Source organism: Mustela putorius, unplaced genomic scaffold (assembly GCF_011764305.1).
Source record: "Mustela putorius furo isolate JIRA1106 unplaced genomic scaffold, ASM1176430v1.1 tig00000695_pilon_pilon_pilon, whole genome shotgun sequence".
Taxonomy (NCBI): domain Eukaryota; kingdom Metazoa; phylum Chordata; class Mammalia; order Carnivora; family Mustelidae; genus Mustela; species Mustela putorius.
In genome coordinates this window covers 8,473,655-8,497,430 of record NW_025421447.1, presented here as the reverse complement: position 1 = coordinate 8,497,430, position 23,776 = coordinate 8,473,655, and the positions used below count along the sequence as shown (strand labels likewise).

The following is a 23,776-nucleotide window of genomic DNA, read 5'->3' as shown; positions in this document are numbered from 1 at the left end:
AAATATCCTGTATTTCATTCACTGAATTTTTGCGCGGCTGCACCATTCCTGGACCTTCTGTTCTGTTGTTCCTATTGTGGTTTTTATAAAGACTCCAGAACTGATTGTCAAAGTCCCCGTCCATCACATATTCCTTTTCTTCCTATATTTCCCTTTATCCATGGTTTAGAATAATTTTGCATAGTTTAATTAAAGTTCTTTTGTACTGTGCCTCAATTACCACCTCTTTTCCAATAAAAGAACTCCAGATGGGACTTTGAATAGTTATGTCGTTTATTTAAAGATTAAATTGGGGGACATTTACATTTTTACAATATTAAGTGTTTCCTTTTACTCATTCCTCCATCAATTATTACTCCACAATCACTATGTGCCGGGCACTGTACTAGATATTTTTGAGATTTTGTTGGCATTATTTTTTTTTTTTAAAAGATTTTATTTATTTATTTGACAGAGAGAGATCACAAGTAGGCAGAGAGGCAGGCAGAGAGAGAGGAGGAAGCAGGCTCCCTGCTGAGCAGAGAGCCCGATGCGGGACTCGATCCCAGGACCCTGAGATCATGACCTGAGCCGAAGGCAGCGGCTTAACCCACTGAGCCACCCAGGTCCCCTTTTGTTGGCATTATTAATGATGTTTAAAATTAATAATTAAAAACAGGTCTCCCGACCTATTATTTAAACATAGAAATGCCCTTGATTTTTTAAATTTACAGTTGATTACTGACTTCTTATCCTGTTTCTAGTAATCTGTCAGTGCCTTCACTTAATTTTCCCAAACAGACGAATCCATTTGGAAATATTGAATTTCCTCTCCTTCCTTCCAGCCCCTGTGTATTTCTTTAACTTATCTTATTGCATTGGTTGGAACTTCTAGACCAAAGCTGAATAATGTTGTTAAGGTAGTACCGTTCCATTCTTAGTTTTTATTGTTTCTGTTTTTTTTTTTTAATATATTTTTAAAAGATTTTATTTATTTCTTTAACAGAGAAAGGAGAGAGAGAGAGAGAGATCACAAGCAGGCAGAGAGGCAGGCAGAGAGAGGGAGGGAGAAGCAGACTCTCTGCTGAGCAGAAAGCCCTATGCGGGGCTTTATCCTAGGACACCCTGGGATAATGACCTGAGTTGAAGGCAGAGGCTTTAGTCCACTGAGCCACCCCAGTGCCCCTCTGTTTTGGTTTTAGTTAACCCCCCCCCCATATTGTATTAATCACCAACACTGTCAGCTTTATTATTAGATTTTCTACCATCAAACTGTTCTGCAATTACTAGGATAAATTCTTCTTGGTAGTGATATACTATCATTTTAACATCATTCTGAATTTGCTTTGCTAATCTTTTTAAAAGACTTTTATATTTTATAATCCTTATGGGAGATTGGCATGTGGTTTCTTTTTTTCTCAAGATCTCTGTCAGTGCCTGTTGCCAGGGTTGTGTTAGCTTAAAATATAAATTAGACTTTCTGTCTTTTTCTGTGCTTTGGGAAGTTTCTGTTAAATGATGATGATAGAAAACTTTTCCTGATTATTAAAGTAATCATTTTCTTATAAAAAATTTTTAAAATCCCACTACTTAGGGGTAATGGCCCATGGCATTTTAAGTATTTAGTTCCTGGATTGATTTTTTTCTCAATACGGATGACATTTCATTTTATGACTTGATTTTTTTTCTTTGAATAGATTATCATGGCTCTCTTTCTGTGGTAACATATTGAGATTTCAATCGTATTTTTTTTTAAAAGATTTTATTTATTTATTTGACACAGAGAGAGATCACAAGTAGGCAGAGAGGCAGGCAGAGAGAGAGAGGAGGAAGCAGGCTCTCCGCTGAGCAGAGAGCCCAATGCGGGGCTCGATCTCAAGACCCTGAGATCATGACCTGAGCTGAAGGCAGAGGCTTTAACCCACTGAGCTACCCAGGCGCCCCCAATCATATTTTTTTAATGGCTACATTCTTTTTCGTCTTTTGAATGATTTTGAGCTTTAGTTTTGTAGACTTTTCTTAGTTTGGATGTGTGTGTGTGTGGCGGGGGTGTGTTTTGCTTTTTTTGTTTGTTTGTTTTGCTCTTTATTTCTTGAATGAGGGGAGATCTGCTTTCCTCGGTATTTCCTCATAAACACTGTAGGTGGTTTTCCATGGTTCCAAGAGGTATTAGAATAGTTAAGATTAAACTTTTCTTGGCTGCCCGATACTTTTGAGGGCTGCTTGATGTGTGTAGCCCTCGGCCAGCCTCTGGTGTCCTGCTATTTTCCTCCTTAGTGTGACCCTGCCAATCTTGGGAGGGAGGCCCCTTCCCTTCCACTGCAGGTTTGTAATTGCTACTCCAAACAAGGTAGCAAATGAAACCTGTGATCGTGTCTTTTGAAAACATTATCTCTGATTTCACCCATGGCTAACTGGATTTAATTTACATGGGCAGTTTTATGTTTCATATTTCTCAGTTCCCGAGCGCCTCTCTCCCCACCCCCCTCCATCCTTCAGGGCAGCACTCAGGGTCACAAACCAAAATTTCCTCGGGGTCTGTAGAATGATCGGGAAGATTCACACACTCTCAGAAAAACAGTCACGTGTGGTTAACGTTGTATAAGGACAACACACCGCTGTAAAACTTTTACATGGGTTTGAAATACACTAGTGCGTTTAAATAAGACTGGCTGCGGTGGCAGTGGAACTCGATGGCTTGTCATTTGAAGCAAGGTCGGGGGAACTGGGGGGTTTTCGCTGGTGAATGCAGACTAGGGAACCCAGGTTCCTGCATGGCTCCAAGGTAGACAAATGGGATCAGAGGGTAGAGGCTCAGAGGACAGAATTCAGACCGTGAGGGTCAAGTGGCAGTTTCCCTATTCAGGTATGGCCCCATTACTGCCTGGTCACAGTAGAAAATGGATACAAGCATTCGGTGGGTGTCTGGACCAAAATTCAGATGCCTTACCGCCCTGCGGGTGTCCTTGGGAGGTCAGACATCTCTGCCTGCTCGCCCTTGAAGGAATGACAGTGTGTTTACTGGATATTTGTAGTAAATCCCACAGGTCTGGACCAGCATACTGAGGATGTGTTCTTTTCTTTCCAGCTTACCGTGACCATCAGAACTTTGTTGCAGAATCTGAAGGACAAGATCGCCCTTTTGAAGGACCTGCTGCTAAGAGCTGTGTCAACACATCAGATGTATCCATGTAAACATTTCCACCTCTTTTCTAGAGTGGGAGGAAACGCAGTCTTATTTTAAGAAAGGAAGGAATCTGGGCCACCCAGATTTTTTCCACAGCTTGAGGAAGACCTGGGTTTCCAAAATATTGCCGATCTTCTCGATTTCTATTTTAAGGATCTGTTACGTGGTTCACAGGCAATATGCTGGCAAAGCAAGATACGCTGAAGGCGTTCACTTATTTGGGTGTGACTTGGGTGTAACCTCTATGCTCTAGGAAGCCAGTGCTTTCTGCCGGGGCTGTGTTTGCACCGAGCCCCACACTGCCCCCTGTCTAGACAGCCCTGGAGATGGTGAGCCTCTGTGTCAACAGGGGAGGGCACCTTCTACCATAACCTCAGCTGTGGCGATGCTGGAGTGGCCAGAGTTATGACTGGTCCGTTTTCTTTTCCAAGAGGCCAGTAGCAGTAGAAATCGTACATCTTTGGGGATTTTCCCCTGTTTATGTAGGTTATTGAGATGGGACTCGTTCACCTTCTTACTCTTCGAGAAGCACAGACGCTTGCCCCTGGTTTGGGAGTTTGGGGGCCGGGGAGGGGCGGGCAGAGAGTCCTGGCCTGAAGCAAGTTGTGCCCCATTTCAACCTCCCACCAACACTGTCAAGTGTTGAAACTTTTTTTTTTTTTTAAGAAGTTCATAATCCGATCAGTTGAGGAAAACACCTGTGACCCGTTACCTAAACTAGTCCTTTGCACCTGAGTTTATCTCGGTTTGAAAACTGGCCGCACAGTGCTCCTCTCTTAACCTCTCATCGTTTCCTCAAATTACCAGTTCATGCCAAAAAGCCAGATTTGAGTATCTAAAGAAATGGTTATTACTGCTTTTCAGTGGGAGAGTGTAGGAATCTAGCTTTTTGGCAAAATAATAGAAAATGTTTGAACCATTATTTTCCCCAAGCGTCACCCCTTTATGCTACCAGGGAGCATATGCTGGAGGGAGGTTTGTTTAGATTAATTGCGTGAGTTTGTAGATACTCAGTTACTAACACACTAAGGTTTCAGGTAAAAGTTTAATTTCAGTAAACAGTGGGGGGCTTATTTTTAAGACATCTGGAATATTCTAATACATTTAGTTTGTGACTTTAACCTCTATCTGGTATTATTTATTCCTGTATATCTATCACATATATATGTATACACACACACACATATTTTAAGATTTTATTTATTTGGGAGAGTGAGAGCAAGCATGTGCATGTGTGCGGGGAGAGCTGCAGAGGGCGAGGGAGAAGCAGACTCCCCACTGAGCAGGGAGCCCACCAAGGTGGCGGGATCCCAGAACTCTAAGATCATGATCTGAGCTGAAGGCAGATTCTTAACTGACCGAGCCACCCAGGCACCCCCTACACATCTATTATCAAGCGGTTTTTATTTTATCAAAATCAACAAGTCCCAATATGTCGACTTCAGATGGTTTGCAGTCGGCCTGGCTAGTGTCCACAAGTGATGTCCAGCTACGTGCGCTCATTTTCTTGTTAACCTAAAGCACCTATGTTAAATAGTCCTTTCATGATTTAATATTAGCAACTGTGTATTTGCTATCCATCAAGGTTACTGATTATTATGCCCCTTATGATATTTATGTGCTAAACTACAGGACAAAAAAGAAACAAATGAAGCACTCTAACCATTTTATATTAGTAACTTCTGCTCATTATTAGTTAAGGAGGAGCATGTGGCTGTAATAATTGCCTTGACTTTGTTCCGAGTGCTTTCAACCTGACCATCTTTTGAAATCTCATAGACTTTGGTTTTGTGGTCATCTCAGAATTTGCTGAACGAAGCATGAAAAATATATAAAAATGTTTTAAAATATAGAACAGAGTTATTAAACACATTATGAAAATATTTAAGGACATGACTGTGGATAATTTAGAATGTTGTAGGATAAAGCAGAAACTCAGCTGGACTGTAACAGCATTCTTTGAAATATTAAGGATTTTTTTCAAATAGTTGGATCTCTTGCTGGAAATGCAACTCGTACTAAAGATGGAATTCCTGTCTCCTACCCCAAGGGGGCGCTCAGGTCTTCTGCGTTTTCAGGGAGACCATTTCTTTTGATGGAAAGGAGGTAGTTTCTGCATTATGAAGGCCTCTTTTTAATTCTCTTTCTGTTCCCCACATCTTCCCTTCCTTTGCCCTTCATCTTCCCAGCTATTTCCAGATTTAAGCCATATGGGATAGCTACTTCTGTGGGTGGTTCGTTATTTTCTTTACCAAAAAGGTACAGAGCCCAGGTCAACCTTTGCATACCAGCTCACGGGTAGAGCTGGAAAACAAATCCCACATCGCAGCAGAGGAAAGTTTTACACGGGGAGAGGAATCTGAGGACTGAAGGAACTTGCCCCAGACCCCACAGCTGGGAAATGGAAGAGTGCGGACGCAGAGTCAGGGCTGTCTGGCCCCAAAGCCAGTTGTTTAAAAACCGAATTCTACTTTAGTAGAAATAATACAGTCATCTGTCACCTGGAACGTCTTCCACTAGAATTCCCTAATAATGGGCATGTTGCTCTGATGCCAAGACAAATCCTGTTTGTAATGCAAATCCTTGAGACCCTTCTTAGTCATCAGAAAGCTTAAACACTGTTCACTGTGGTTTATTAGGTATACTTTATGATGTTGTAATTCTTAGAAAAATTTTTGTCTGTAAATCGCCAACAGAGTGACTGTTTAATCCTTTTTTTTTTTTTTGGAGGCCTAATTAATGTTGGGTGACTTTTTTAATGGGAATATTTGAATACCACATGTCCTTACTGTGTCGGGTAGTTGAGGGTTTATGGCACTTCACCTAGTAAATTTATGCATTTGTGCAGTTTTCCAAAGAACACTACGGTTTGCCAGAAAGATAAGTCCTCAGAAAATGCCTTCCAAACAATTAAACTCACGGAGTGAAGGCATAAGATGTTACTTGCTTTTTTTGGAAAAAGTATTTTCTCCTGGCAAGAATAAATGTGGAGTGAAATTCAAAGTCGCGTGCTTTTGAATTGGTTAGTTTGCAATTCATAAACCAAAGTCCTGCAGCCAGAGAATTTAAAATTACTGAATACCATTAATTTCTATTCACCGTGTTTCTTGGAGACAGGAATTGTTCATTACCCCGCTGGTTGAGAAAAGTCCTGGGCCACAGGAGGGCCGCCTGTGAAATGTCAGGTAGAAGTGAAATTATTCTTAGAATTGGCCTAATGTGCAGCTTGTCTTTTTGTTGGGTTCTCAAAGGCAGCACCTTTATAAGTTGAAGGAGAATTAAAAAAAAAAAAAAAGTCTCTTTACAGAGGGGCTCAGTATAAAAAGGTATTTTGGGTCTTGGGAAAAGTCCTATAGAAATGATTTTTTAAAAACTATAAATAACTTTTCTCCCCTTTGTCTTTTTGGGGGGGAGAGAGACAGACAGGTGGGTGGATAGGTGTAGCCATCACTGTAACTGCATGAAGGCAGGTGCTGGGGGCTAGCCAGGAAGCTGCTGGGGAGAGCCCCTGGGGCTCCAGGGGACGTCAGGTGGTTCCCAAACACTGTATTTGTACTTGATGTTTTTCACTGGTGCCTGGAATGGCGAGGAAAGTGAGGACAGGACGGTGTTGAGGTCAGTAGGGATTTTCTGATTTGTAGTCTCGTGACCTTTGCAGTTTTCCACATTAAGGTCTCCTTGCTTTGTTCCCTGGGTAGTAAAGGTGGATGGCAGTTTTGTCTGTTGTGGTTGTTTCAGATACCTGGCAAAATGCATGTACGTAACTTTTATGAAGTCTGCCGTCACCCGCCCCCCCAATTTGTCTGGAAGTATTTCTGCTGCAGTCTAGCGGCAACGGCCCGGCTTTGGAACCAGACAGAGCTGAGATTGAATGAGCTCTGGTACTTCCTCAAGGCCAAAGAGCAACTTCACCTTTCTAGACTTTCGTGTCTGTCTAGAGGAGGACTAAATACGCATACATTGCCAGGTTGTTCAAAAAGCTGCCGGGGGCGCCTGGTGGCTCAGTGGGTTAAAGCCTCTGCCCCTTGGTTCAGGTCATGATCTCAGGGTCCTAGGATCGAGGCCCTGCATTGGGCTCTCTGCTCAGCAGGGAGCCTGTTTCTTCCTTCTCTCTGCCTGTCTCTCTGTCTACTTGTGATCTCTGTCTGTCAAATAAATAAATCTTCAAAAAAAAGAAAAGAAAAAAAAAAAGCTGCAGGGAATCAATTTAGAGCACCTCATGGGACCAGCCCCTCCTACTGGGGGGGGGGTGTTGCATACAAGGTAGCTTTCAACATTTACTAACCGTGTGACCTCAGACAAGTTACTTAACCTCTTTGTACCTTGGGTTTTGTGTGTGTGTGGTTTTTTCATCTGGATATAGGAGTAGTAAAAGTACCCCTGGCTTATAGGATTGTCGGCAGGATTCAGTGATGTGCAGGGCGGGTGCTTGGTGTGTAGTCAGCCCCCCTTGAGGATTACCTGCTATTTACTGTTTTGATCCCTGCTACTGTGGGAACTGACAGGTAGTCCTTACAGGGTTCATCATCATGTAAAGAAGTTATATCAAAGCACAAAAAATGACAGTATTGAAATAGTGCTTGCAAGATGTGGTCAGTGCTTTGAGGGAGGTAAGGACCTAGTCTGGTACATGAAAAATATTCAGTGCAGTTTGTTAACTTAAAAAAAGGATGCAATGCACGTGAGCTGGAGAAGTCTGGCCTCTAGGACCTTTTATAAACTGTCCTCTTGCAACTCTTCTGTTAAGGCACCAAAAAATAAGTGTGTCTGAAAACTTCTTCCTTCTCCAGAGTGATGAATTCACAAGCACGACTTGCCAAAATTCTTTTTTTTTTTTTTTAAAGATTTTGTTTATTCATTTGAGAGAGAGAGGGAGCACAAGCAGGGGTGAGGCAGAGGGAGAGGGAAAAGCAGGCTCCCTGCTGAGCTGGGGGCCCCACCTGGGACTCGATCCCAGGACCTGGAGATCAGGACCTGAGCCGAAGGTGATGCTTAACCATCTGAGCCACCCAGGTGTCCCAGACTTGTCAAAATCCTTAAGCCTTTCTACTAAATAGAAAATCTAGAAGCTGGAGTGGGGTGGGGCATCCTGAAGGACCAGCAGCATTTTGGTTCCCCTTCCTCTTAGGATCCAAGTGCTGATGGAGTACAGCAGGGAAACTTTGCTAATGTGCCTTGGTAGCAAGTACTAGTAGTATGAAGTCTGCATCCCATCTCGTACAACCTTACCTACATCCCCATCACTTGTGTAAGACCAGCCTAGCCGATGACGGAGTACTATGGTTTTGTCTGTCTTCCGACCTTTCTCCTTGGTTATTCTTCCAGTTGGTGGAGGAGGCGGTCCCAGCACTGGCCGCTGACTGTGTGCCCTATTTTCTGCTTGGACCTCTTGTTAACCACACCCCCACGTAATAAGTGCTCCATGCAGAGGGGCTATTAATTTATGATTTCTCCTTTTGCCCTCTTCCCTCCATCTCCTTATGCTGTGTCCTCTCAGTAGATTAAAATACAAATTAAAAAAGGAGGAGGGCATTCCTAATTGCTTAAACGTCCGGGCTTCCCAGGTTAGCAGGGAGTCTCTGGGGAGGTTCTGAATTAGTATTACTCGTCTTGTTACTGACTTTAGCAGGATGCTGAGCAGTGGCAAAGTTAAGTGGGCAGTCCTGGGAGCCCCAGGGTGGAGAAGCCCACAGAAGGTTTGGTGGTCAAGGTCAGCCCAATGTGGTAGACAAACCCTGACCTAAAGCAGAATGAATTGGGCTCTTGCCCAGCATTGTCACTAACCACACTGGGACAAGCTAGTAGTCGGGAGAACCAGAAGAACCCCAGCCAGCTTAGCGGAATGCTAAGGTCTCTTGTAGCCATAACCATCTGTGATTCTGTTCTTTAGCTGCTAACTTACAAAACACGATCACCACGCTTTACGGCTCTTGAAATTGATGTGACTTAAAGTTCATGCTTAACAAGCTTGATACTATAACAGGTGTCTGCTATATTTTAAAACCTTTCTTTCCTGTTTTTATTATAAAAGCACCTTCTAATTTTATTAACTAGCATTATGATTGGCACACAATACAACACGATACTTCATGAACAGGATACTCCCTGACACCCTGAATCCCCAGTTCTTCCTCTTTGGAAGCAGTTGTTATGTATCCTTCCAGAAATTTCCCGAGTAAATAGACAAACATGTGTGTCCTGCTGAGTATTTTTTAAATGCAGGGGAAGACACCATCCACTCTAACTTTTTGCTGCTGCTTTTTCTTTTGTTTTGTGTTAACACTGTGTTTTAGAGATGTTTCCATATCAGCTAATACATGTAAGTACTTAGTAAGCCCTTGGCAACGTTAATTACTATCTTTCAGTCCATAAAGAGCGTTGCTACTCTTTTCTTCTAGGCTACAAAACCTTCCACTGTGGGGTTGTGCTAATTCCTTATTAGTGGACGGCAGGACATTTCTGCTCTTTGGCTGTTATAAACAATGCTGCCGTGAACATCTCTGCTCTGAAGTCTTGGTGTAGACGTGTGACTGTATCTGCAGAAGGTCCTGTTGAAGGAATGTATCTTCTGAATGCTATGACATTGAGAAGGCAGTCTGGCCATTGGCTGAGCTGGTTTACATTCTCACCAGGAGTATCAGTGGGTGCTCCCTCTGCCCTTTCCAGAACTTCCTGGTCACACTTCCTAACTGATGGGTGAAAATGATACTGTGTTTCCATTTGCATTTCTTGGACTAACGTAAAACTGAATACTTTTGTTATTATTACGGTTTCTTCTGTGCTCCGTTTCACCTTTGCCTTTCTTTTCATTTGTCACTGATAAATTTATTTTGCAGATATTTACAAATTTATCATTTGCAGATATTTACAATTTTTATGTAGTCAGATTTGTCTTTTCCTTCATGGCCTCTACGTTTTCAGTCTCGACGAGTAAGATTTCTCCTACTCCAAGATTATCAAAAAGTTCCCCTTCTGTTTTCTCTAATGATACTTTTATAATTTTTTAAAAAAATCTTTAAATCCTGAGCCAGTGTACTCTGACTTTGATTTTAAGAATGGATGGGGGTTCAGCTTTTGTTGCCAGAGCAGGCCGAGCATAGGGCACAGGACAAAGTGAATTAGTACTGTGATGTAATTAATAGTTTCTGCAAATTAAAATTCCCATTTTGTCCCATATAATTCATGCCATAGCTTCTGAAAGCTTGTCCCCTCCTTTTCCCTCCCCACTGAAGAACTTCTCTTGCCTTCTGCTCTGTCGACAGTCTGTCCCTAAAGGAAACATCAACACTTTTTCCTGATGTTGGCATTGATCAAAAGGCAGATGTTTGGCCTTTTATTTTTTTTATGATTTTTAAATTTACTTTAGAGAAAGAGAGCATGAACAGGGGGAGGGGCTGTGGGAGAGGGAAAGAGAATCTCAAGCAGGCTCCCCACTCAGCGTGGAGCCCAAAGCGGGGCTCAGTCTCATGACCCTGAGATCATGACCTGAGCCAAGTCCGATGCCCAGCCCACTGTTTCTTTTTTTTTTTTTTTTTAAGATTTTATTTAATTATTTCTCAGAGAGAGAGAGGGAGAGAGAGCACAGGCAGGCAGAGTGGCAGAGGGAGAAGCAGGCTCCCTGCGGAGCAAGGAGCCCGATGTGGGACTTGATCCCAGGACTCTGGGATCATGACCTGAGCCGAAGGCAGCTGCTTAACCAACTGAGCCACCCAGGCATCCCCAGCCTGCTGTTTCTTAGTTGCAGTTGCTACCTTACAGTTTCCCAGATGGCGTAGTTGGGGGCATAGTGACATATGGGCAAGAATGAAATGGAAGAGCAATGGTAGCAATTTTCCGTGGGGGTAGTGTGGCATTCTGGAATATTCAGAGAATTCATTCATTTATTTATTGACTTATTTTAATCATCTGAAACCACTGATACTGCGTAGCTGCATTGGTTTAGGGATTCCTGGTTTGACTAACTACTCTCTGTTACCGGGGACCTTTTTTCTGGATTTTTAAAGATTATTATGCTTTTACCAGCAAGCCAGCTCTTTCTGTTCAAAATTAGCAGCAGAAATTGCAGTTTCCCTGGGCCGTGGTCCCACGCCTCCTGCGGGAAAGGGCGATGCTACTGCTTGATTTGGCCAATTTCTTGGAAATATTTTGGGCCTCCATGCAGCGTTTGCCATCTTCCTCTTAAATAGAAAAACGTCTCTGAATGTAAAGCAGCAGGCTCACTCACTCTTACTGTTACCAGCACTAGGTAATTGTGGCCGGGGTGACGCTGGATTACCGGGCTTCAGGGCCAGTAAAACAAAAGCCATCTAATAACAAACTCAAAGCCAGAAAAAATCATTGCCGAGATGGCTTATTTCTGTACTTACTTTTTATGTCTGGTGTTGGATACACCCTTTCAGAAGGATCGGTTAGCTTTCTCCCGTTGTTGTTCTTACGGCGGATATGTTCTCCCTGAACATTTTATTTTGTTTTTAAACACACACACACAGACACACTCTCACTCAGCCTAAAAGGACTCGCTTAGCCTCCTTCAAGAAAGGTAGTGCAGAAAACTATGGATTTAGCCTCAGTTTATTTTTTTAGCCATAACTCATGAGTTGTGCTGGAAAAGGTGTTAGAGGTTATCTGTTTTCTGGCATTGCATGTAAAGACATGGAGATCCAAACACGGAACTCAAGATCAGACAGAGTGGTCAAAGCGAGACTGTAAGCTTTGGACTCCTGGTTTAATGCGCTTGCTAGAATAACACACTGAGATCCGATTCTTTCTTTGTAATTGTCTTTAGAGGTAAGTACCATGCCTTGTGTTTAAATAATGAACTGACGGGAACTCCTTTTAGAGCGAATCTGTCGCATAGAGTAGCACGTTACAAAAGCTATTTGAGGTGTGTTCATAGGCATTAACACAGAAGAAAGGCGCTATAGAGAACCTCTTTCCTTCCTTACAGAGTACCTTAGGGTACTAGGGTCTAGGAAATCACCTTTGAACATTGCCTCCTATAACCCAAAACCCGAGGAATTCCTGAGTGCGATGGCTCTGCCGACAGGAATAATCATTTCAGTGTAAGTCTCTGGGAGGAAGATAATTTCTACCTGCTGTATTTCCGGGGGTGGGGGTGGGGGTGGGGGAAAGGTTCTGTTTCAGAACCCTGCTTCGGTTCTGTCAAGGCCCTTTACTTGGAAGATCTGCGATGTTGAAGGTCAGAGCAGGATGAGAAGAACAGTTCAGGTCTCTTCTGGCCACAATTGCTTAGGGTCTGTAATGGTCACAGCCGACCGGGAGAGCTCCCTTAATACCAGAACAGGGAAACTGAGGTAATCCACCCACCATTGGACCTTAACGAGACGCCTGCAGAACACAGCTTGAAGGAGACCGAAGACAGAACCTGCTGGATGAACTTGTAACTCGAGAGAGACTACTTGTGGCATCCTTTAAGAACGAGGGTGCAGAACCAGATCTCATCAGGTAGGACGCCTTCATTTACAGGAACTACGTGGTGGGTGAAGATGTATTTGCAGAGATTAGAGATTGGCGTGCTGAACGGCTTAATTCAATGAGTAAAATACACTCCGCTCTGTTAGAGTGTTTGACTCCCACTTTCTTTCAGTTTAGTGTTCTTTAATGTTCTAGATGTAGTACATCGGGGTGTTCAGCCAAATTCCATTCCGAGGGAAGACTGGGGAGAGTACGGATGTCAGCAAATGTCCTTTGCATTTTTTGCTTGCTTTGTCCTATGGGAGCTATCTTTTAAACTCCTGAAGGCATGAACTCATCTGTGGGGGAAGAGAGGTGTTTCTTTTGTTTCCTCCCCCCCCCCCCCACTGGCACCTTGGAAAGCTGTGTCCTAGGGAGACTTGTCGTCTGTGGCTCATGAAGGTATGGGAGTGGAGCAGGTTTATTCCTGCCTGTTCTGTGCCTGGAAGTGATTTACTTGCCAACACAGTTGATGGCCGTCCTGTGCCCAGCTCTGTTGGAAGACCCAGAAAGGCCATCCAGCTTTCCAGGGTTGGGGTTCATGATCCCTTATGGTTACGTCTTTAGAACTGCCCCCCGCACCCCACTTCCAAGCTCCTTGGTGGAAAGCATCACAGCAGGAAATGAACTTTGAGTAGAAACAAACTTCTCTACCTCTTCCCCTCTAGGGATGAGGCTTTCATTCTGGAGAGGAGCTTGCTTCTGTGGAGTTCCTGATCAGAAATAATACGGCTTCCTGAGGGCAGTGGGTTTTGTTTTGTTTTGTTTTGTTTTTTTTTTAACCTTCGGCCACATGTTACTAGGTCCCGCCTCAGACAATTAAAGTGGGGGTGTGGGTGGGGGAAGGAGAGTCCAAGGTGAGGCCCACAGGCAGCCAGGTTTGCAGACCATGGCCCTGTGGCAAGCTGAGGAGGGAAACAGTTTCCTGTCAGCCTCAGACCTCTGGTGATCCAGGGTTTTTAGAAAGAACTTACGAAAGATACGGGAAGTTCAGTGAAATCTTAAGTCATTGCAGTGGAGAGATGAAGCCCAGGAGTCCGGGAGGGAGGGATCGTGTCCTGGGCAGGGTTTGTGAGAAGCCTCGGGTGAGCGGGGTGTTTCTCTGGCGGCGAGCAGTGGGTGAAATGAACACACGAGCCAGGGGATCCACGGGCAAAGTCAATGCCATCTGTCAAGAAGGGCCTTCACCCTGAAGGGAGTGGTCTTTGCAGTCCAGAAAGAGAACTGAGGTGTACTCAGGAGGAAGGGTCAAGTGCAGAGGGGATCCACGGGCAGAGTCCATGCCATCTGTCAAGAAGGGCCTTCACCCTGAAGGGAGTGGTCTTTGCAGTCCAGAAAGAGAACTGAGGTGTACTCAGGAGGAGAGGTCAAGTGCCGAGGCTATGAGGGGCATCTCCACACCCTTGCTTTGTGGACCTGGAGGTAGTGACCATGATGGACGGTGATGGTTACCCTTCGACAAGCGTTTGCTATGTGCCAGGCCCTACTCATCGCGTCCCATAAAGATGCCAGGGGGACCGCCTCCTGTGCTAGGTCTTCATGGGTTTTGTGGGTTTTCTAGTCCCCACTTGCTTACCACCTGTCTTCTCTCCTGTGATCGTTTCCACGTCCTTGTTCATGTAAAGTGGTACCTGCGCGCAGGTGTCAGCACCAGCTGGGAGCGTGTTACAAACGCACAGCTCAGGCCCCGCCCCTGACCTTTTGGATCTGCATTTTGGGTTTTGGTTTTTTTTTTTTCTTTTTCTTTTAAAGATTTTTTTCATTTGACAGAGCAGAGCAGCAGGCAAAGGGAGAAATAGACTCCGTGCTGAGCAGGGAGCCAGTGCGGGGCTCCATCCCAGACCCTGGGGTCATGACCTGAGCCGAAGGCAGACACTTAACGACTGAGCCATCCAGGTGTCCTGGAGCTGCATTTTCTAAAAATAATTTTATTTGAAGTAGGCTCCATTCCCAGCTTGGGGCTTGAACTCAGGACCTGAAGTTAAGAATCATATGCTCTACCCACTGAGCCAGCCAAGGACCCCCGAAGCTGCATTTTTAAGAAGATCCTCAGTGATTTGAAGGCACCTTCCCATTTAAGAAATACAGCCCCTTATCCTTTGTTCCTAGCGGTGGCACTTCGCATCCGAGTCCGCACCTGCACTCGCTCGGGAGATCTTTAGCACACGCGTCCATTTTAGACTAGAGAAACTGAGGTCTGGAGGGGTTGGGTCGCTGGCACAAGGTTCTAAAACGGTTCAGTCTCAGAGTTCAGGTTTCACCCAGATGTGGGCATCTCCAGATGCAAACTCTTCGCCCTGGAGAAGGGCGGGACCCGGTGTGGGGATTAGCTCAGTGGCTTGCTGGTCTCCCAGGCATCTGGGCTTCAAAATCATTGACCTTGAGGTGCAGATATGGGCGCTGCCTCTCTTTCATTGTCATGGGGACCAGATGAGGTGATCGGTACATGAAGGGCTTTGTGGACTCCAAAACCTTTGCAAACGGACGATGTTCTTTCTGGCGCATCATGTCACCGTGGGGCCAGGAGAGATCTTGGGCTGCTCCCTGTTCCCCCCACCCCCCATCCAACCCTGGAGGGCTTCTGTCCCATCCCCAGCCTCCCTGGCTGACCAGATTTGTTCCAGCGTGCCTGCCCATTCTGTCGGTCCAAATCTCGTCATGGCATCTTTCCCCGGTGCCCGGCTTGCTACTCGTTGTTTTGTTAGCAAATGGTTGTGCGTGGATTCTGGCTTCAAGATCCACGACTGGCACTGACTTAACCTTCTGGAGCTCTGTCACCTGAAGCCTCCTTGGGCCCCAAAGTAAACTGATGGGTGGGAGAATTTTAGGGAAACTGAGGAAAGGTAATGCTAGGTGGCCTGGAAGGTCACTACCAGAAACGTATGTGCTCACAGTCCTAGAGGCTAGAAGTCCAGATCAAGGAGTATGTGGTTCCTTCTGAGGGTCATGACAGAGAGTCTATTCTAGGCCTCTCTCCTGGGCTCGTAGATGGCCGACTTCACGTGGTTGTTCCTCTCTGTGTGCCCGTGTCCAGATTCCCTCTAAGGCCACCAGTTGTGCTGGATTATGGCCCACCCCGATGCCCTCATTTTTAAGTTACCCCTCGAAAGAACCCATCTCCAAATGTCGTTGTGTCCTGAGCTATGTACTAGGGGCTTGCACTGCAACATCGGAATGTTTGTGGAGACACAGTACAGCCCAGAACTCGGTCCCCAAAGTGCGAGTCCAGTAGACGTTCCCAGAGGATCTGATCAATGAGAGGGTGCCTGCTAGATTAAAGCGGCCTCAAAGATTTGTAGGGAAATCTGCCTGCGGGCCTTGAAAGGGACACCCAGGCGGCCCTGACCCAACTCGGCAGGGAACACAGCACCCCTGCAGACGTGCAAGATGCAGGAAATAAGGATCTTGGTGAGCGTGTGAATGAAAGGATATCACGTCTGGGCTAGAAGTCATCGTCTGAGGTTGTAAGTCAGAGTTTTCGGTCTGTGATTTCACTCACCTGCCTACGTCAGAGTGTTATTTTTGCCCTTTGTACCCCTAACCCCCACACTTGAGTCCTCCCCTACCCTCTCCAACTTCTCAAACCCTGATCTTTCTCTAGCCTTCTGAGAATCTGAGTTCAGATGGAGACAGGAGCAGTTCGGGTTCACAGACTTGTCCTTTTGCCTCCTGACTGCTGTAATGCTCGGTCATTCCTGATACTGGAGCCATTCAACTCTGTCTTTGGAGGAACCCCATTCCTTTCTCTGCCACTCGGTTTCTCTAACCTACAAGGGCTTCCTTAGCCCTCCCCACGGGTAATTCCTGGTTCTGGGCTCCTCCAGTGTCTTTGTCTACTTCTCTGACCCCTAGATTCCTCCGGCACTTTTGTTTGCTTCTGTCATCCTTTCTGTCACTGCGGGTCACTTTGTCCTCCATGGTGGGGGCAGTGGGGGCTGGGTGGTGGCACATGCCTTCGCCTTAGGTCCTGACCTACAGAAATAACATGGGCCGGAAAGCCTTATCAGAACTTAAGCATGTGAGAGACGCTCTCTCCGTGGCACAATTTGTCATTAACACCACAAGGCCACCATGCAGCATGCTCCCTGTGGCAGGCCTGGGGCAGATCAGCTCATCAGTATCTTAGAGCCCCGTGATAACCGGCAGCCCCAACACAAGATCACGTGGACCCCCCCCTGCTTCCGGTTTCCTTTGTGTGACCCCCCCTTGCCTGCCCCTGCCACTCTGGAACCCTTAGCCTCCTCTCTCCCTGGGGGGTTCCCCTCCCCCTCCCCTTCCTTCTCTCTTCCTTTCCTCCTCGTATGTGGCCTGATTAAGGAGGCAAGAGGATTGTCAGACCCCAGTTTGGATTAGCATTTCCTTGAACCCGACATTAATGTGGCAATCACGCCCTTGAATGCGGAGCTGTCATGTGATGGGATCTTAGTTGTACCTTACGGATTAACTGGTCATTATTCAAAAGCAGTAAACCTTGCGGTAGGACCAGAGTCTAAATAAGCAATGGTTGACTAATTTAGGGCATTTGGAAACTTGTTAAAGAAGTCGCTGGGTAACAATGTCTCTCAGAAGATATTAAGCGGTGACACAGCTTCTGATTTTTAAATCCTGCTGCCCTTTATATCTGAGAGCATGGCTGGGTCTCACAATTAGTTAAATCTTTGTCTGTAGAGAGAAAAAAAAATCCTTGCATACTCCACTGCTCCGTGAGCATCTCAGACATTATGTGATTAACTCAGCTGTGGTGGGTGGCTAATTGGCTAAGCTTTAATCCTCACACTGCCAACTATATTGAGGATTATAGGAAATAGGAAGTTATTTAGATGTCGAGATGGTTGCTGTGTGTCAGGAATAGTGTATTAATAAGCAGGCGGATGGCTAAACTCAAAAGAATAATGATGGTAATGGAATGCTCATGTCCTCTGAGAGTGTGAACTATACACTTGATTTCAGATTTCTCTCTTTGAGCTGGTAAAGTATGATCCCTCCAGCTCATGTTTCATGTCAGTGTCACCGTATTGGAAGCCAAGGTGGGTGAAAGAAAAATCTACATGAAATTTTACATGAAGAGCAGCCCTTCCCCATTTTAAGTCACTGGCAGTTTTATTTCAAATGAAAGCCCGAGTTATAAGAAGGATGATTTGTATCTTTCCTAAAGAGTCATTGGTTCATATTTTATGTTGCATCAAGTGATTAACACATGAGCAGGCTACTTTTCTAGAAGTAGAAGTAGCAAAAGAATGCATACCTGTGTAAGTAATATATTCACACGGCTGAGAAGTTTGAAAAGCATTTAACAGGACTTGGGGACAAGTCTCCCTTCCACTCTGTTCCCCACTTCCAGATGTAAATATCACTGTTAAAAATCGTTGGTATATCCTTACAAAGTTCTCTTAAGCATACACCGGCAAATGTGAGTATGTTTCCTTATTTCCCTCCATCTTTCACACAAATGATTTGTACGGTTCTACCACCTAATCAAATACACCCAAGAGCTTCCCAAACCAGGAGGTTTGTTATTAATTTTATAGCTACAATATTTCTTATTAACTTAATTAATTTCTAATTAATTTCTTATTATTTCTTACAATATTTCATTATATGCATGTACCGTAATATCTTCAACTAGCTTCCTGCTAACAGATGTGTGTATTGTTTCCGATCGTTACACATATAGTTTATACGTGTGCCTACGTACTTAATACATACACTTTTTTCTACTATAGAATAATGTTGGTGAATGAAAGGGAGTTCACTTGTGGGAAGATCTGTCTCTAGATGGGTTCTTACAAATAGGGTGGCTGGATCAGAGGGCATTTGCAGTTGTAACTCGCATAGAACCAGTGTGGACCTACACTAGCCATTCATGTGAGTGCCTCTTTCCATACAGTCTGCCCCAGAGATGGGGTCATTAAACTTTGGGTTCCTATCACAATCTAACATATGAAGATGGTTCTTTCTTAGTCGAGTTTTATGTAGTTATTATATGTAATTGTAATGAACCAAGGTTATCAGGAAATTCTCCTGTATTTCTGTTTAGTACTCTCGGGATTTTATTTCATATCCGTTAAATACTTGATCCGCTTGGAATTTAATTTGGTGAAGAGTATGAATCCCACTTTCTTTCTTACTTGGCTACCCAATTTTTTTGGACTAACCTCATTTTTTACTGAATGATCTATTTTCACAAATTTTGAGATGATGAGCTTTGTAATATCATATGTCTGTGTACATATATATTTGCATCTGTTTCTGGACTTTGTGGTGTGTTCTGGGGGTCTCTCTGACTACTCACATGCCAGCACCTTTACTTTCCAGGCTTTATTGTACGTTTTAATACATGATTGAGTTCGCCTCTTGTCATTACACTTCTTTTTTAAGAGTTTTGATTTTTTTTTTTAAACATGAATTCTAGAATAAGCTAACCCAGCTTTTAAAAAGGGGTTAAACCTTTTTAAAACCTTTAAGAAGGTTTTTTTTTTAAAAAAAAAGGATTTTTAAAATGTTTTAAAAAGGGAAAAATCATTTTTTAAAAATTGGCATTCCATTCAATCTTGTAACCCGTTATACTGCTGGCTCTCCCTCTCTAGGAACATGTCTCCATTGGGCCAAGCTGTCTTTCAGGGCTTTCAGAATGTCTTCAGGTGTGCTGTACACATTTCTGGTTTAATGTATTTTTAGGTATTTTGTGTTTTTGGTTTTAGATTCACTTTTTCACGCCGTCATGCTTTCTGGTTGTCGTTTATGTGAAACCATTCATACCATACACTGTCAATATCATAAACACTTTCTTACTACTCTGATTGTTTCTAGACTTTCTGTTGATTTTCTATTTTCCAGTTATATTTGTTTGTTTTTAAGAGAGAGGAAGCAGTTCCTAGAAGCTTCCCAGTCAGTAAGCTGGCTTAAAATAGAGCTAGGCTAGGCTTGCATCACCTGCTAGATTATGCCAAAAGCTGGGGAAGAATGGGGTTGCCATGATTGGCTTGGGTCTGCCCAGGAGACATGTTTCCCTGGGCTAAAACTCTGTTCCCTGAGCAGTGGAGCCTTGAACAGAATCAGGGTTCTGATAAGAAGTGAGAAGAGACTTAGCAAAGCTAGGAAAGCAAGCCATAGTGACCACCTCGGCCCTCCTCCCACAGCTCTTCCAGCAGTGGTAACTCACTACATCTCCAAGTGTCTTTTGACACCAGATGAGGAAGGTTCTCGAGTTGTGTGAACATACTAAGGACCTTCATCTCCTGTCCCTTCTCCTGGTCCTGAAGTCCCAGAGAAGTGGTAGCTCACTGGCCTTCTGGGTGATTTTATTTAGGTTCACGTGGAACTTAGATAATCACTTTAAACCTTCAGCTCACTTTTTAAGGAAGCCAGGATATTACCACTACCACCTGTCTGCCTGACGAGGTTCAAGAGATGTGCTTTTGAACTTCACCATTGTTCTTCTAGTGACACATTTATGTGGTCTCATAGAGCTGATTTCTACTGCAGACAGATGATCTTGTACGTTTTCTGTCAGTTGTTTAACTCTTGGTGGGAGGTCATAGCCTCTGACCTGGTCTCCACATTCTGGAGAAATGCAGTAGGTTAATTCGATGCGTGGACTGAGACTTCATTGACAAGGTGGAGTATTTGGGTAGAGACTGACCTGAAAAGTCTGGACTGTATATTGTCTTAGTACATTTTATTTTCTCTGCATTGACTGCTGGTTCGATAAGCAGCCACACAGTGTATGTAATGACTGTGTTTCCTTGGGGAGAAAAACTGAGTACATCACATGACAGTGGTTTCTGTGACTCCTTTTGTAGAAGAGGCAGTTTGGTTGAAGGCTTAGACCAAAATGTTGACCCTTTGGGATATCCCAGTGGTTTGTGGGAACTGAAAGAATTTTTAAAAATATAAATCTAATCTAAAAGTTGTGCATCATGGTGTAAACACCCAAATTGTACAAAAGAATAATCAATGAAGATTGGAGCTCCCTCCCACTTCAACAGATGTGAAGTTCCTCATTTCTTCCCCAGAGACAACCACTTCTAATAGTTTCTTAATCTGTCCCTCCAGAGAGATTCTACATACAGGGGTGCAGCATGTGTGTGTGCACGCGCGTGCGCGCACACACACACACACACACACACCACTGATCTCCCTCTCACCTCTTTTACTTTTAACATGAATTATAGTGTCATATGCCCCCTTGACTCTCTGCACTATCTTTTCAGCTCCACAGGATATCTTGGAGATTATGAAGTAGAACGTTTTAACTAATACTCTTAAATGTCTCATAAGTGTTTCAGAACTTGACAGAATAGCTATTTGAAGTTTTTTGGTGATGGATGTACTCACAAGACTGACAATCACTCTAATGGATCTCTATAGGCATTTTAGTCCAGATTTTTTTTACCCCTCTCCGTGGGATAGGAAAGGAACTCTATCAAGTAGCCTGACTTCCAGTCAGATACTGAGTGGAAAGAAGGATTATCCATTTGGATGACTGATCAGGCACATGAATCTAAAGACCATGAGATATGAATAAATATTAGTCATTGCAATCCCACGCCATTGATCAAGTTGACAGAGCAAACCTGTGATACCCCCTGAACCGTAATGGATATAGTCCATCCACATAACAGGTGAGCAGCAGTGACCTCGTAACTTCTCTGCTCAGAAGGTTTTGAAAGCTGAACGACAAAGAAATATTTTTAAAAATGTTAAGATGCCTTTTATTATAGCATGAACAACACGAATTTGTAAGAATAAGTCAAATGAAAGGTGTATGAAACTTCTACACCCAAAACTGTAACTTTGGTTAGAGAAATTAAGGAAAAACGAGAAGATAGACCATGTTCAGGGATTGGAAGTCTCAATATCAAAAAGATGTCAGCTCTCTCAAGATTCACCCTTAGGTTCAGAACAAAGCCATTTAGAGTTCCCAGCCAGTTTTTTTCTTCTTTTGTCATTTAAGATATGATTCTAAACCTTATATGGCATTTAAAAGAGCCAGGAAAAGCCAAGGCAATTTTGAAGAACAAAAGGCACGAGGGCTCACATTATCAGTTATCAGGATTTACCATAAGGGCAAATAAGCCAGTGGAACAATACAGAGTCTACACACGTTTTGCCACCTGACTCATGATAGAGGTGCACTGCAGTGTAGTGGAGAAAAGAGTGTCTCTTCAATAAATAATGTTAGATCGACTGGACATGCCTACGGAAGGAAAGGAATCTTTGCCTTTGCATCACTCTTCATTAAAATCAGTACCAAAAGGCTTGCAGGTCTAAATGAGGAAGGTGAAATGAGAGCTTATAGGAGAAAACATAGGAGAATGTCATTACAACCTCGCAATGGGCAAGCATTTTTTACAGGACACATAGAGCATTCAACATGAAATAAACACAAAATAAGTTGGACCTCTGTAAAATAAGAAATTTATTTTTATCAAGAGATAAAAAAAAAACACGAGATACCACAAAGCATGAAAGACAAACTACAGAATGAGGATCTGTATTTGCAGAGCATATATCCAACACCGGAGTTCTATCCAGAATATATAAAGAACACCGATAATTTCAGAAAATGACAACAACCCTTTAGGAAAAAGAGGCAGAAGACTAGAATTTGGACATCACAAAAGAGGATACCCAGTTGCTGGTGAGCATATGAGAAGATGTGCGATTTAACTAGTCATCAGGAAAGTGCGAAGCAAAACCTTGACACAAGACCATCGCACCTACCAGATTGGCGGAAATTAAAATGGCAGATGGGTCAAGTGTTGCTGGATGTGGAGTGGTTGGAATTCTCCCCCCGCTGGTGAAACTCTCTCTCAGTTCTGCAACCACTTTGGAAACCCTATAAAAAAAAAAAAAAAAACTGTATCTCTTAAAACGGAGGTATACAAAAGCACGTAGAAGAGTGTATAGCAGCGTTATTAATATTCCTACCTGGAAACAACTCCATGAACACCTATGCTCTGGCGGGTAAATATGTAATGGCATATATAAACAGTGACACTACACAGAAGGTGAGAACAGATGACCTGCGGCTGCACACCACACCATGGATAGAGCTTACATTACCATCATGCTGAGCACAGTGAGTCTGACTTCAGAGCACATATTGTAAGATTCCACTCCTGTAAAGGCAGACCTTCCTTATGGTATTACGCATCCTAGAAGTGGGTTCCTTTTTGGGAAGCAGTGAGTAAGAAGGGGGCACAAGAAATCCTGGTGTTCTGCGGCGCTCTGTTTCTTGCCAGAATAGTGACTAATTGGGGGTGTTCCCTCCACAAATTATCATTGAGCTGTACACGTCTTTTTATGACTTTGCTGTTTACATGTTCTACTTGAACTTAAAAATATATATATAAGTGCATGTATACATACGTACATTTTTATGTATTACACATGCAGACAAGTGTGTATATACCTGTATGTGTACATGTATATGTATACATACTTACATGTATAATGTAATAACATAGTGTAATAAGTAGTACATACAATGTAAGCTGTTGTAGTACATGTATACTTAAGAACACTTACAAAAACACATATATATTTAATCATATATGCTTATGTGTGAGGATATGAACATATATACTTTCATATGGATACATGTGTGTACACACACACACTCACACCCGCCAAGAGCTATGTCCTAAACAGACCAGAAGATGGAGATGTGAGTCAGCAGAACTAGAAGAAAACCACTCATCCCTTCCCAGTGTGCAGATTTTGAGAATTTGGTTTTTTTTTTTTTTACCCTTGAAAGTGAGGGAGGGAGTGCTCGGCTTGCCTGTTCTGCCCACTTTCAGAAAAGGAGCCGTGTCCCCCTTCTGTCTTCATTTTCCTTTTCCTCTCTTTCCCTTCCTCCATTAACAGCGGCCCTGTTTGTCATTTGAAGACTTGCCCTTGGTGACTGTAGACCCCTGCCCAGCCTGTCTGCCGGTTCTTGCCCCCTCCGCCTTCCTTCCTCACCCTTAGATCTTTCTTTTCCATTGCTCTTTTCCCCGGGGGGAAAAAATGTGTGATTCTGGCATTTCTTGATTTTAGTGTTTGTTTCCTATTCTTGATATTAAAAGCAGAGGGATGCATTCAATACCACTTTCTCTCAGTCTTCACTTAATGTTGTGGGTCTTTATTCCC

At 43.6% G+C, this 23,776-nt stretch overlaps 1 protein-coding gene across 9 annotated transcripts in view; it reads left to right on the top strand.

Annotated features, from left to right (window-relative positions):
• STX8 (syntaxin 8) overlaps window positions 1–23,776 on the top strand; it is a 243,525-nt gene that overhangs the window by 10,409 nt on the left and 209,340 nt on the right. For 7 of the 9 annotated variants that reach the window (XR_006607668.1, XM_045083381.1, XM_004760175.3 and 4 more), the window contains exons 3-4: window positions 3,068–3,162; window positions 12,521–12,631. Coding sequence is in view for 8 of the 9 variants with exons in the window: in XM_045083381.1 (XP_044939316.1) it covers window positions 3,068–3,162; window positions 12,521–12,631 (206 nt within the window). In the remaining variant the exon portion in view is untranslated. Of the gene's footprint in view, window positions 1–3,067; window positions 3,171–12,520; window positions 12,632–23,776 lie in introns of all 9 variants that reach the window. The other 2 variants (XM_045083384.1, XM_045083385.1) reach the window with 1 other exon arrangement.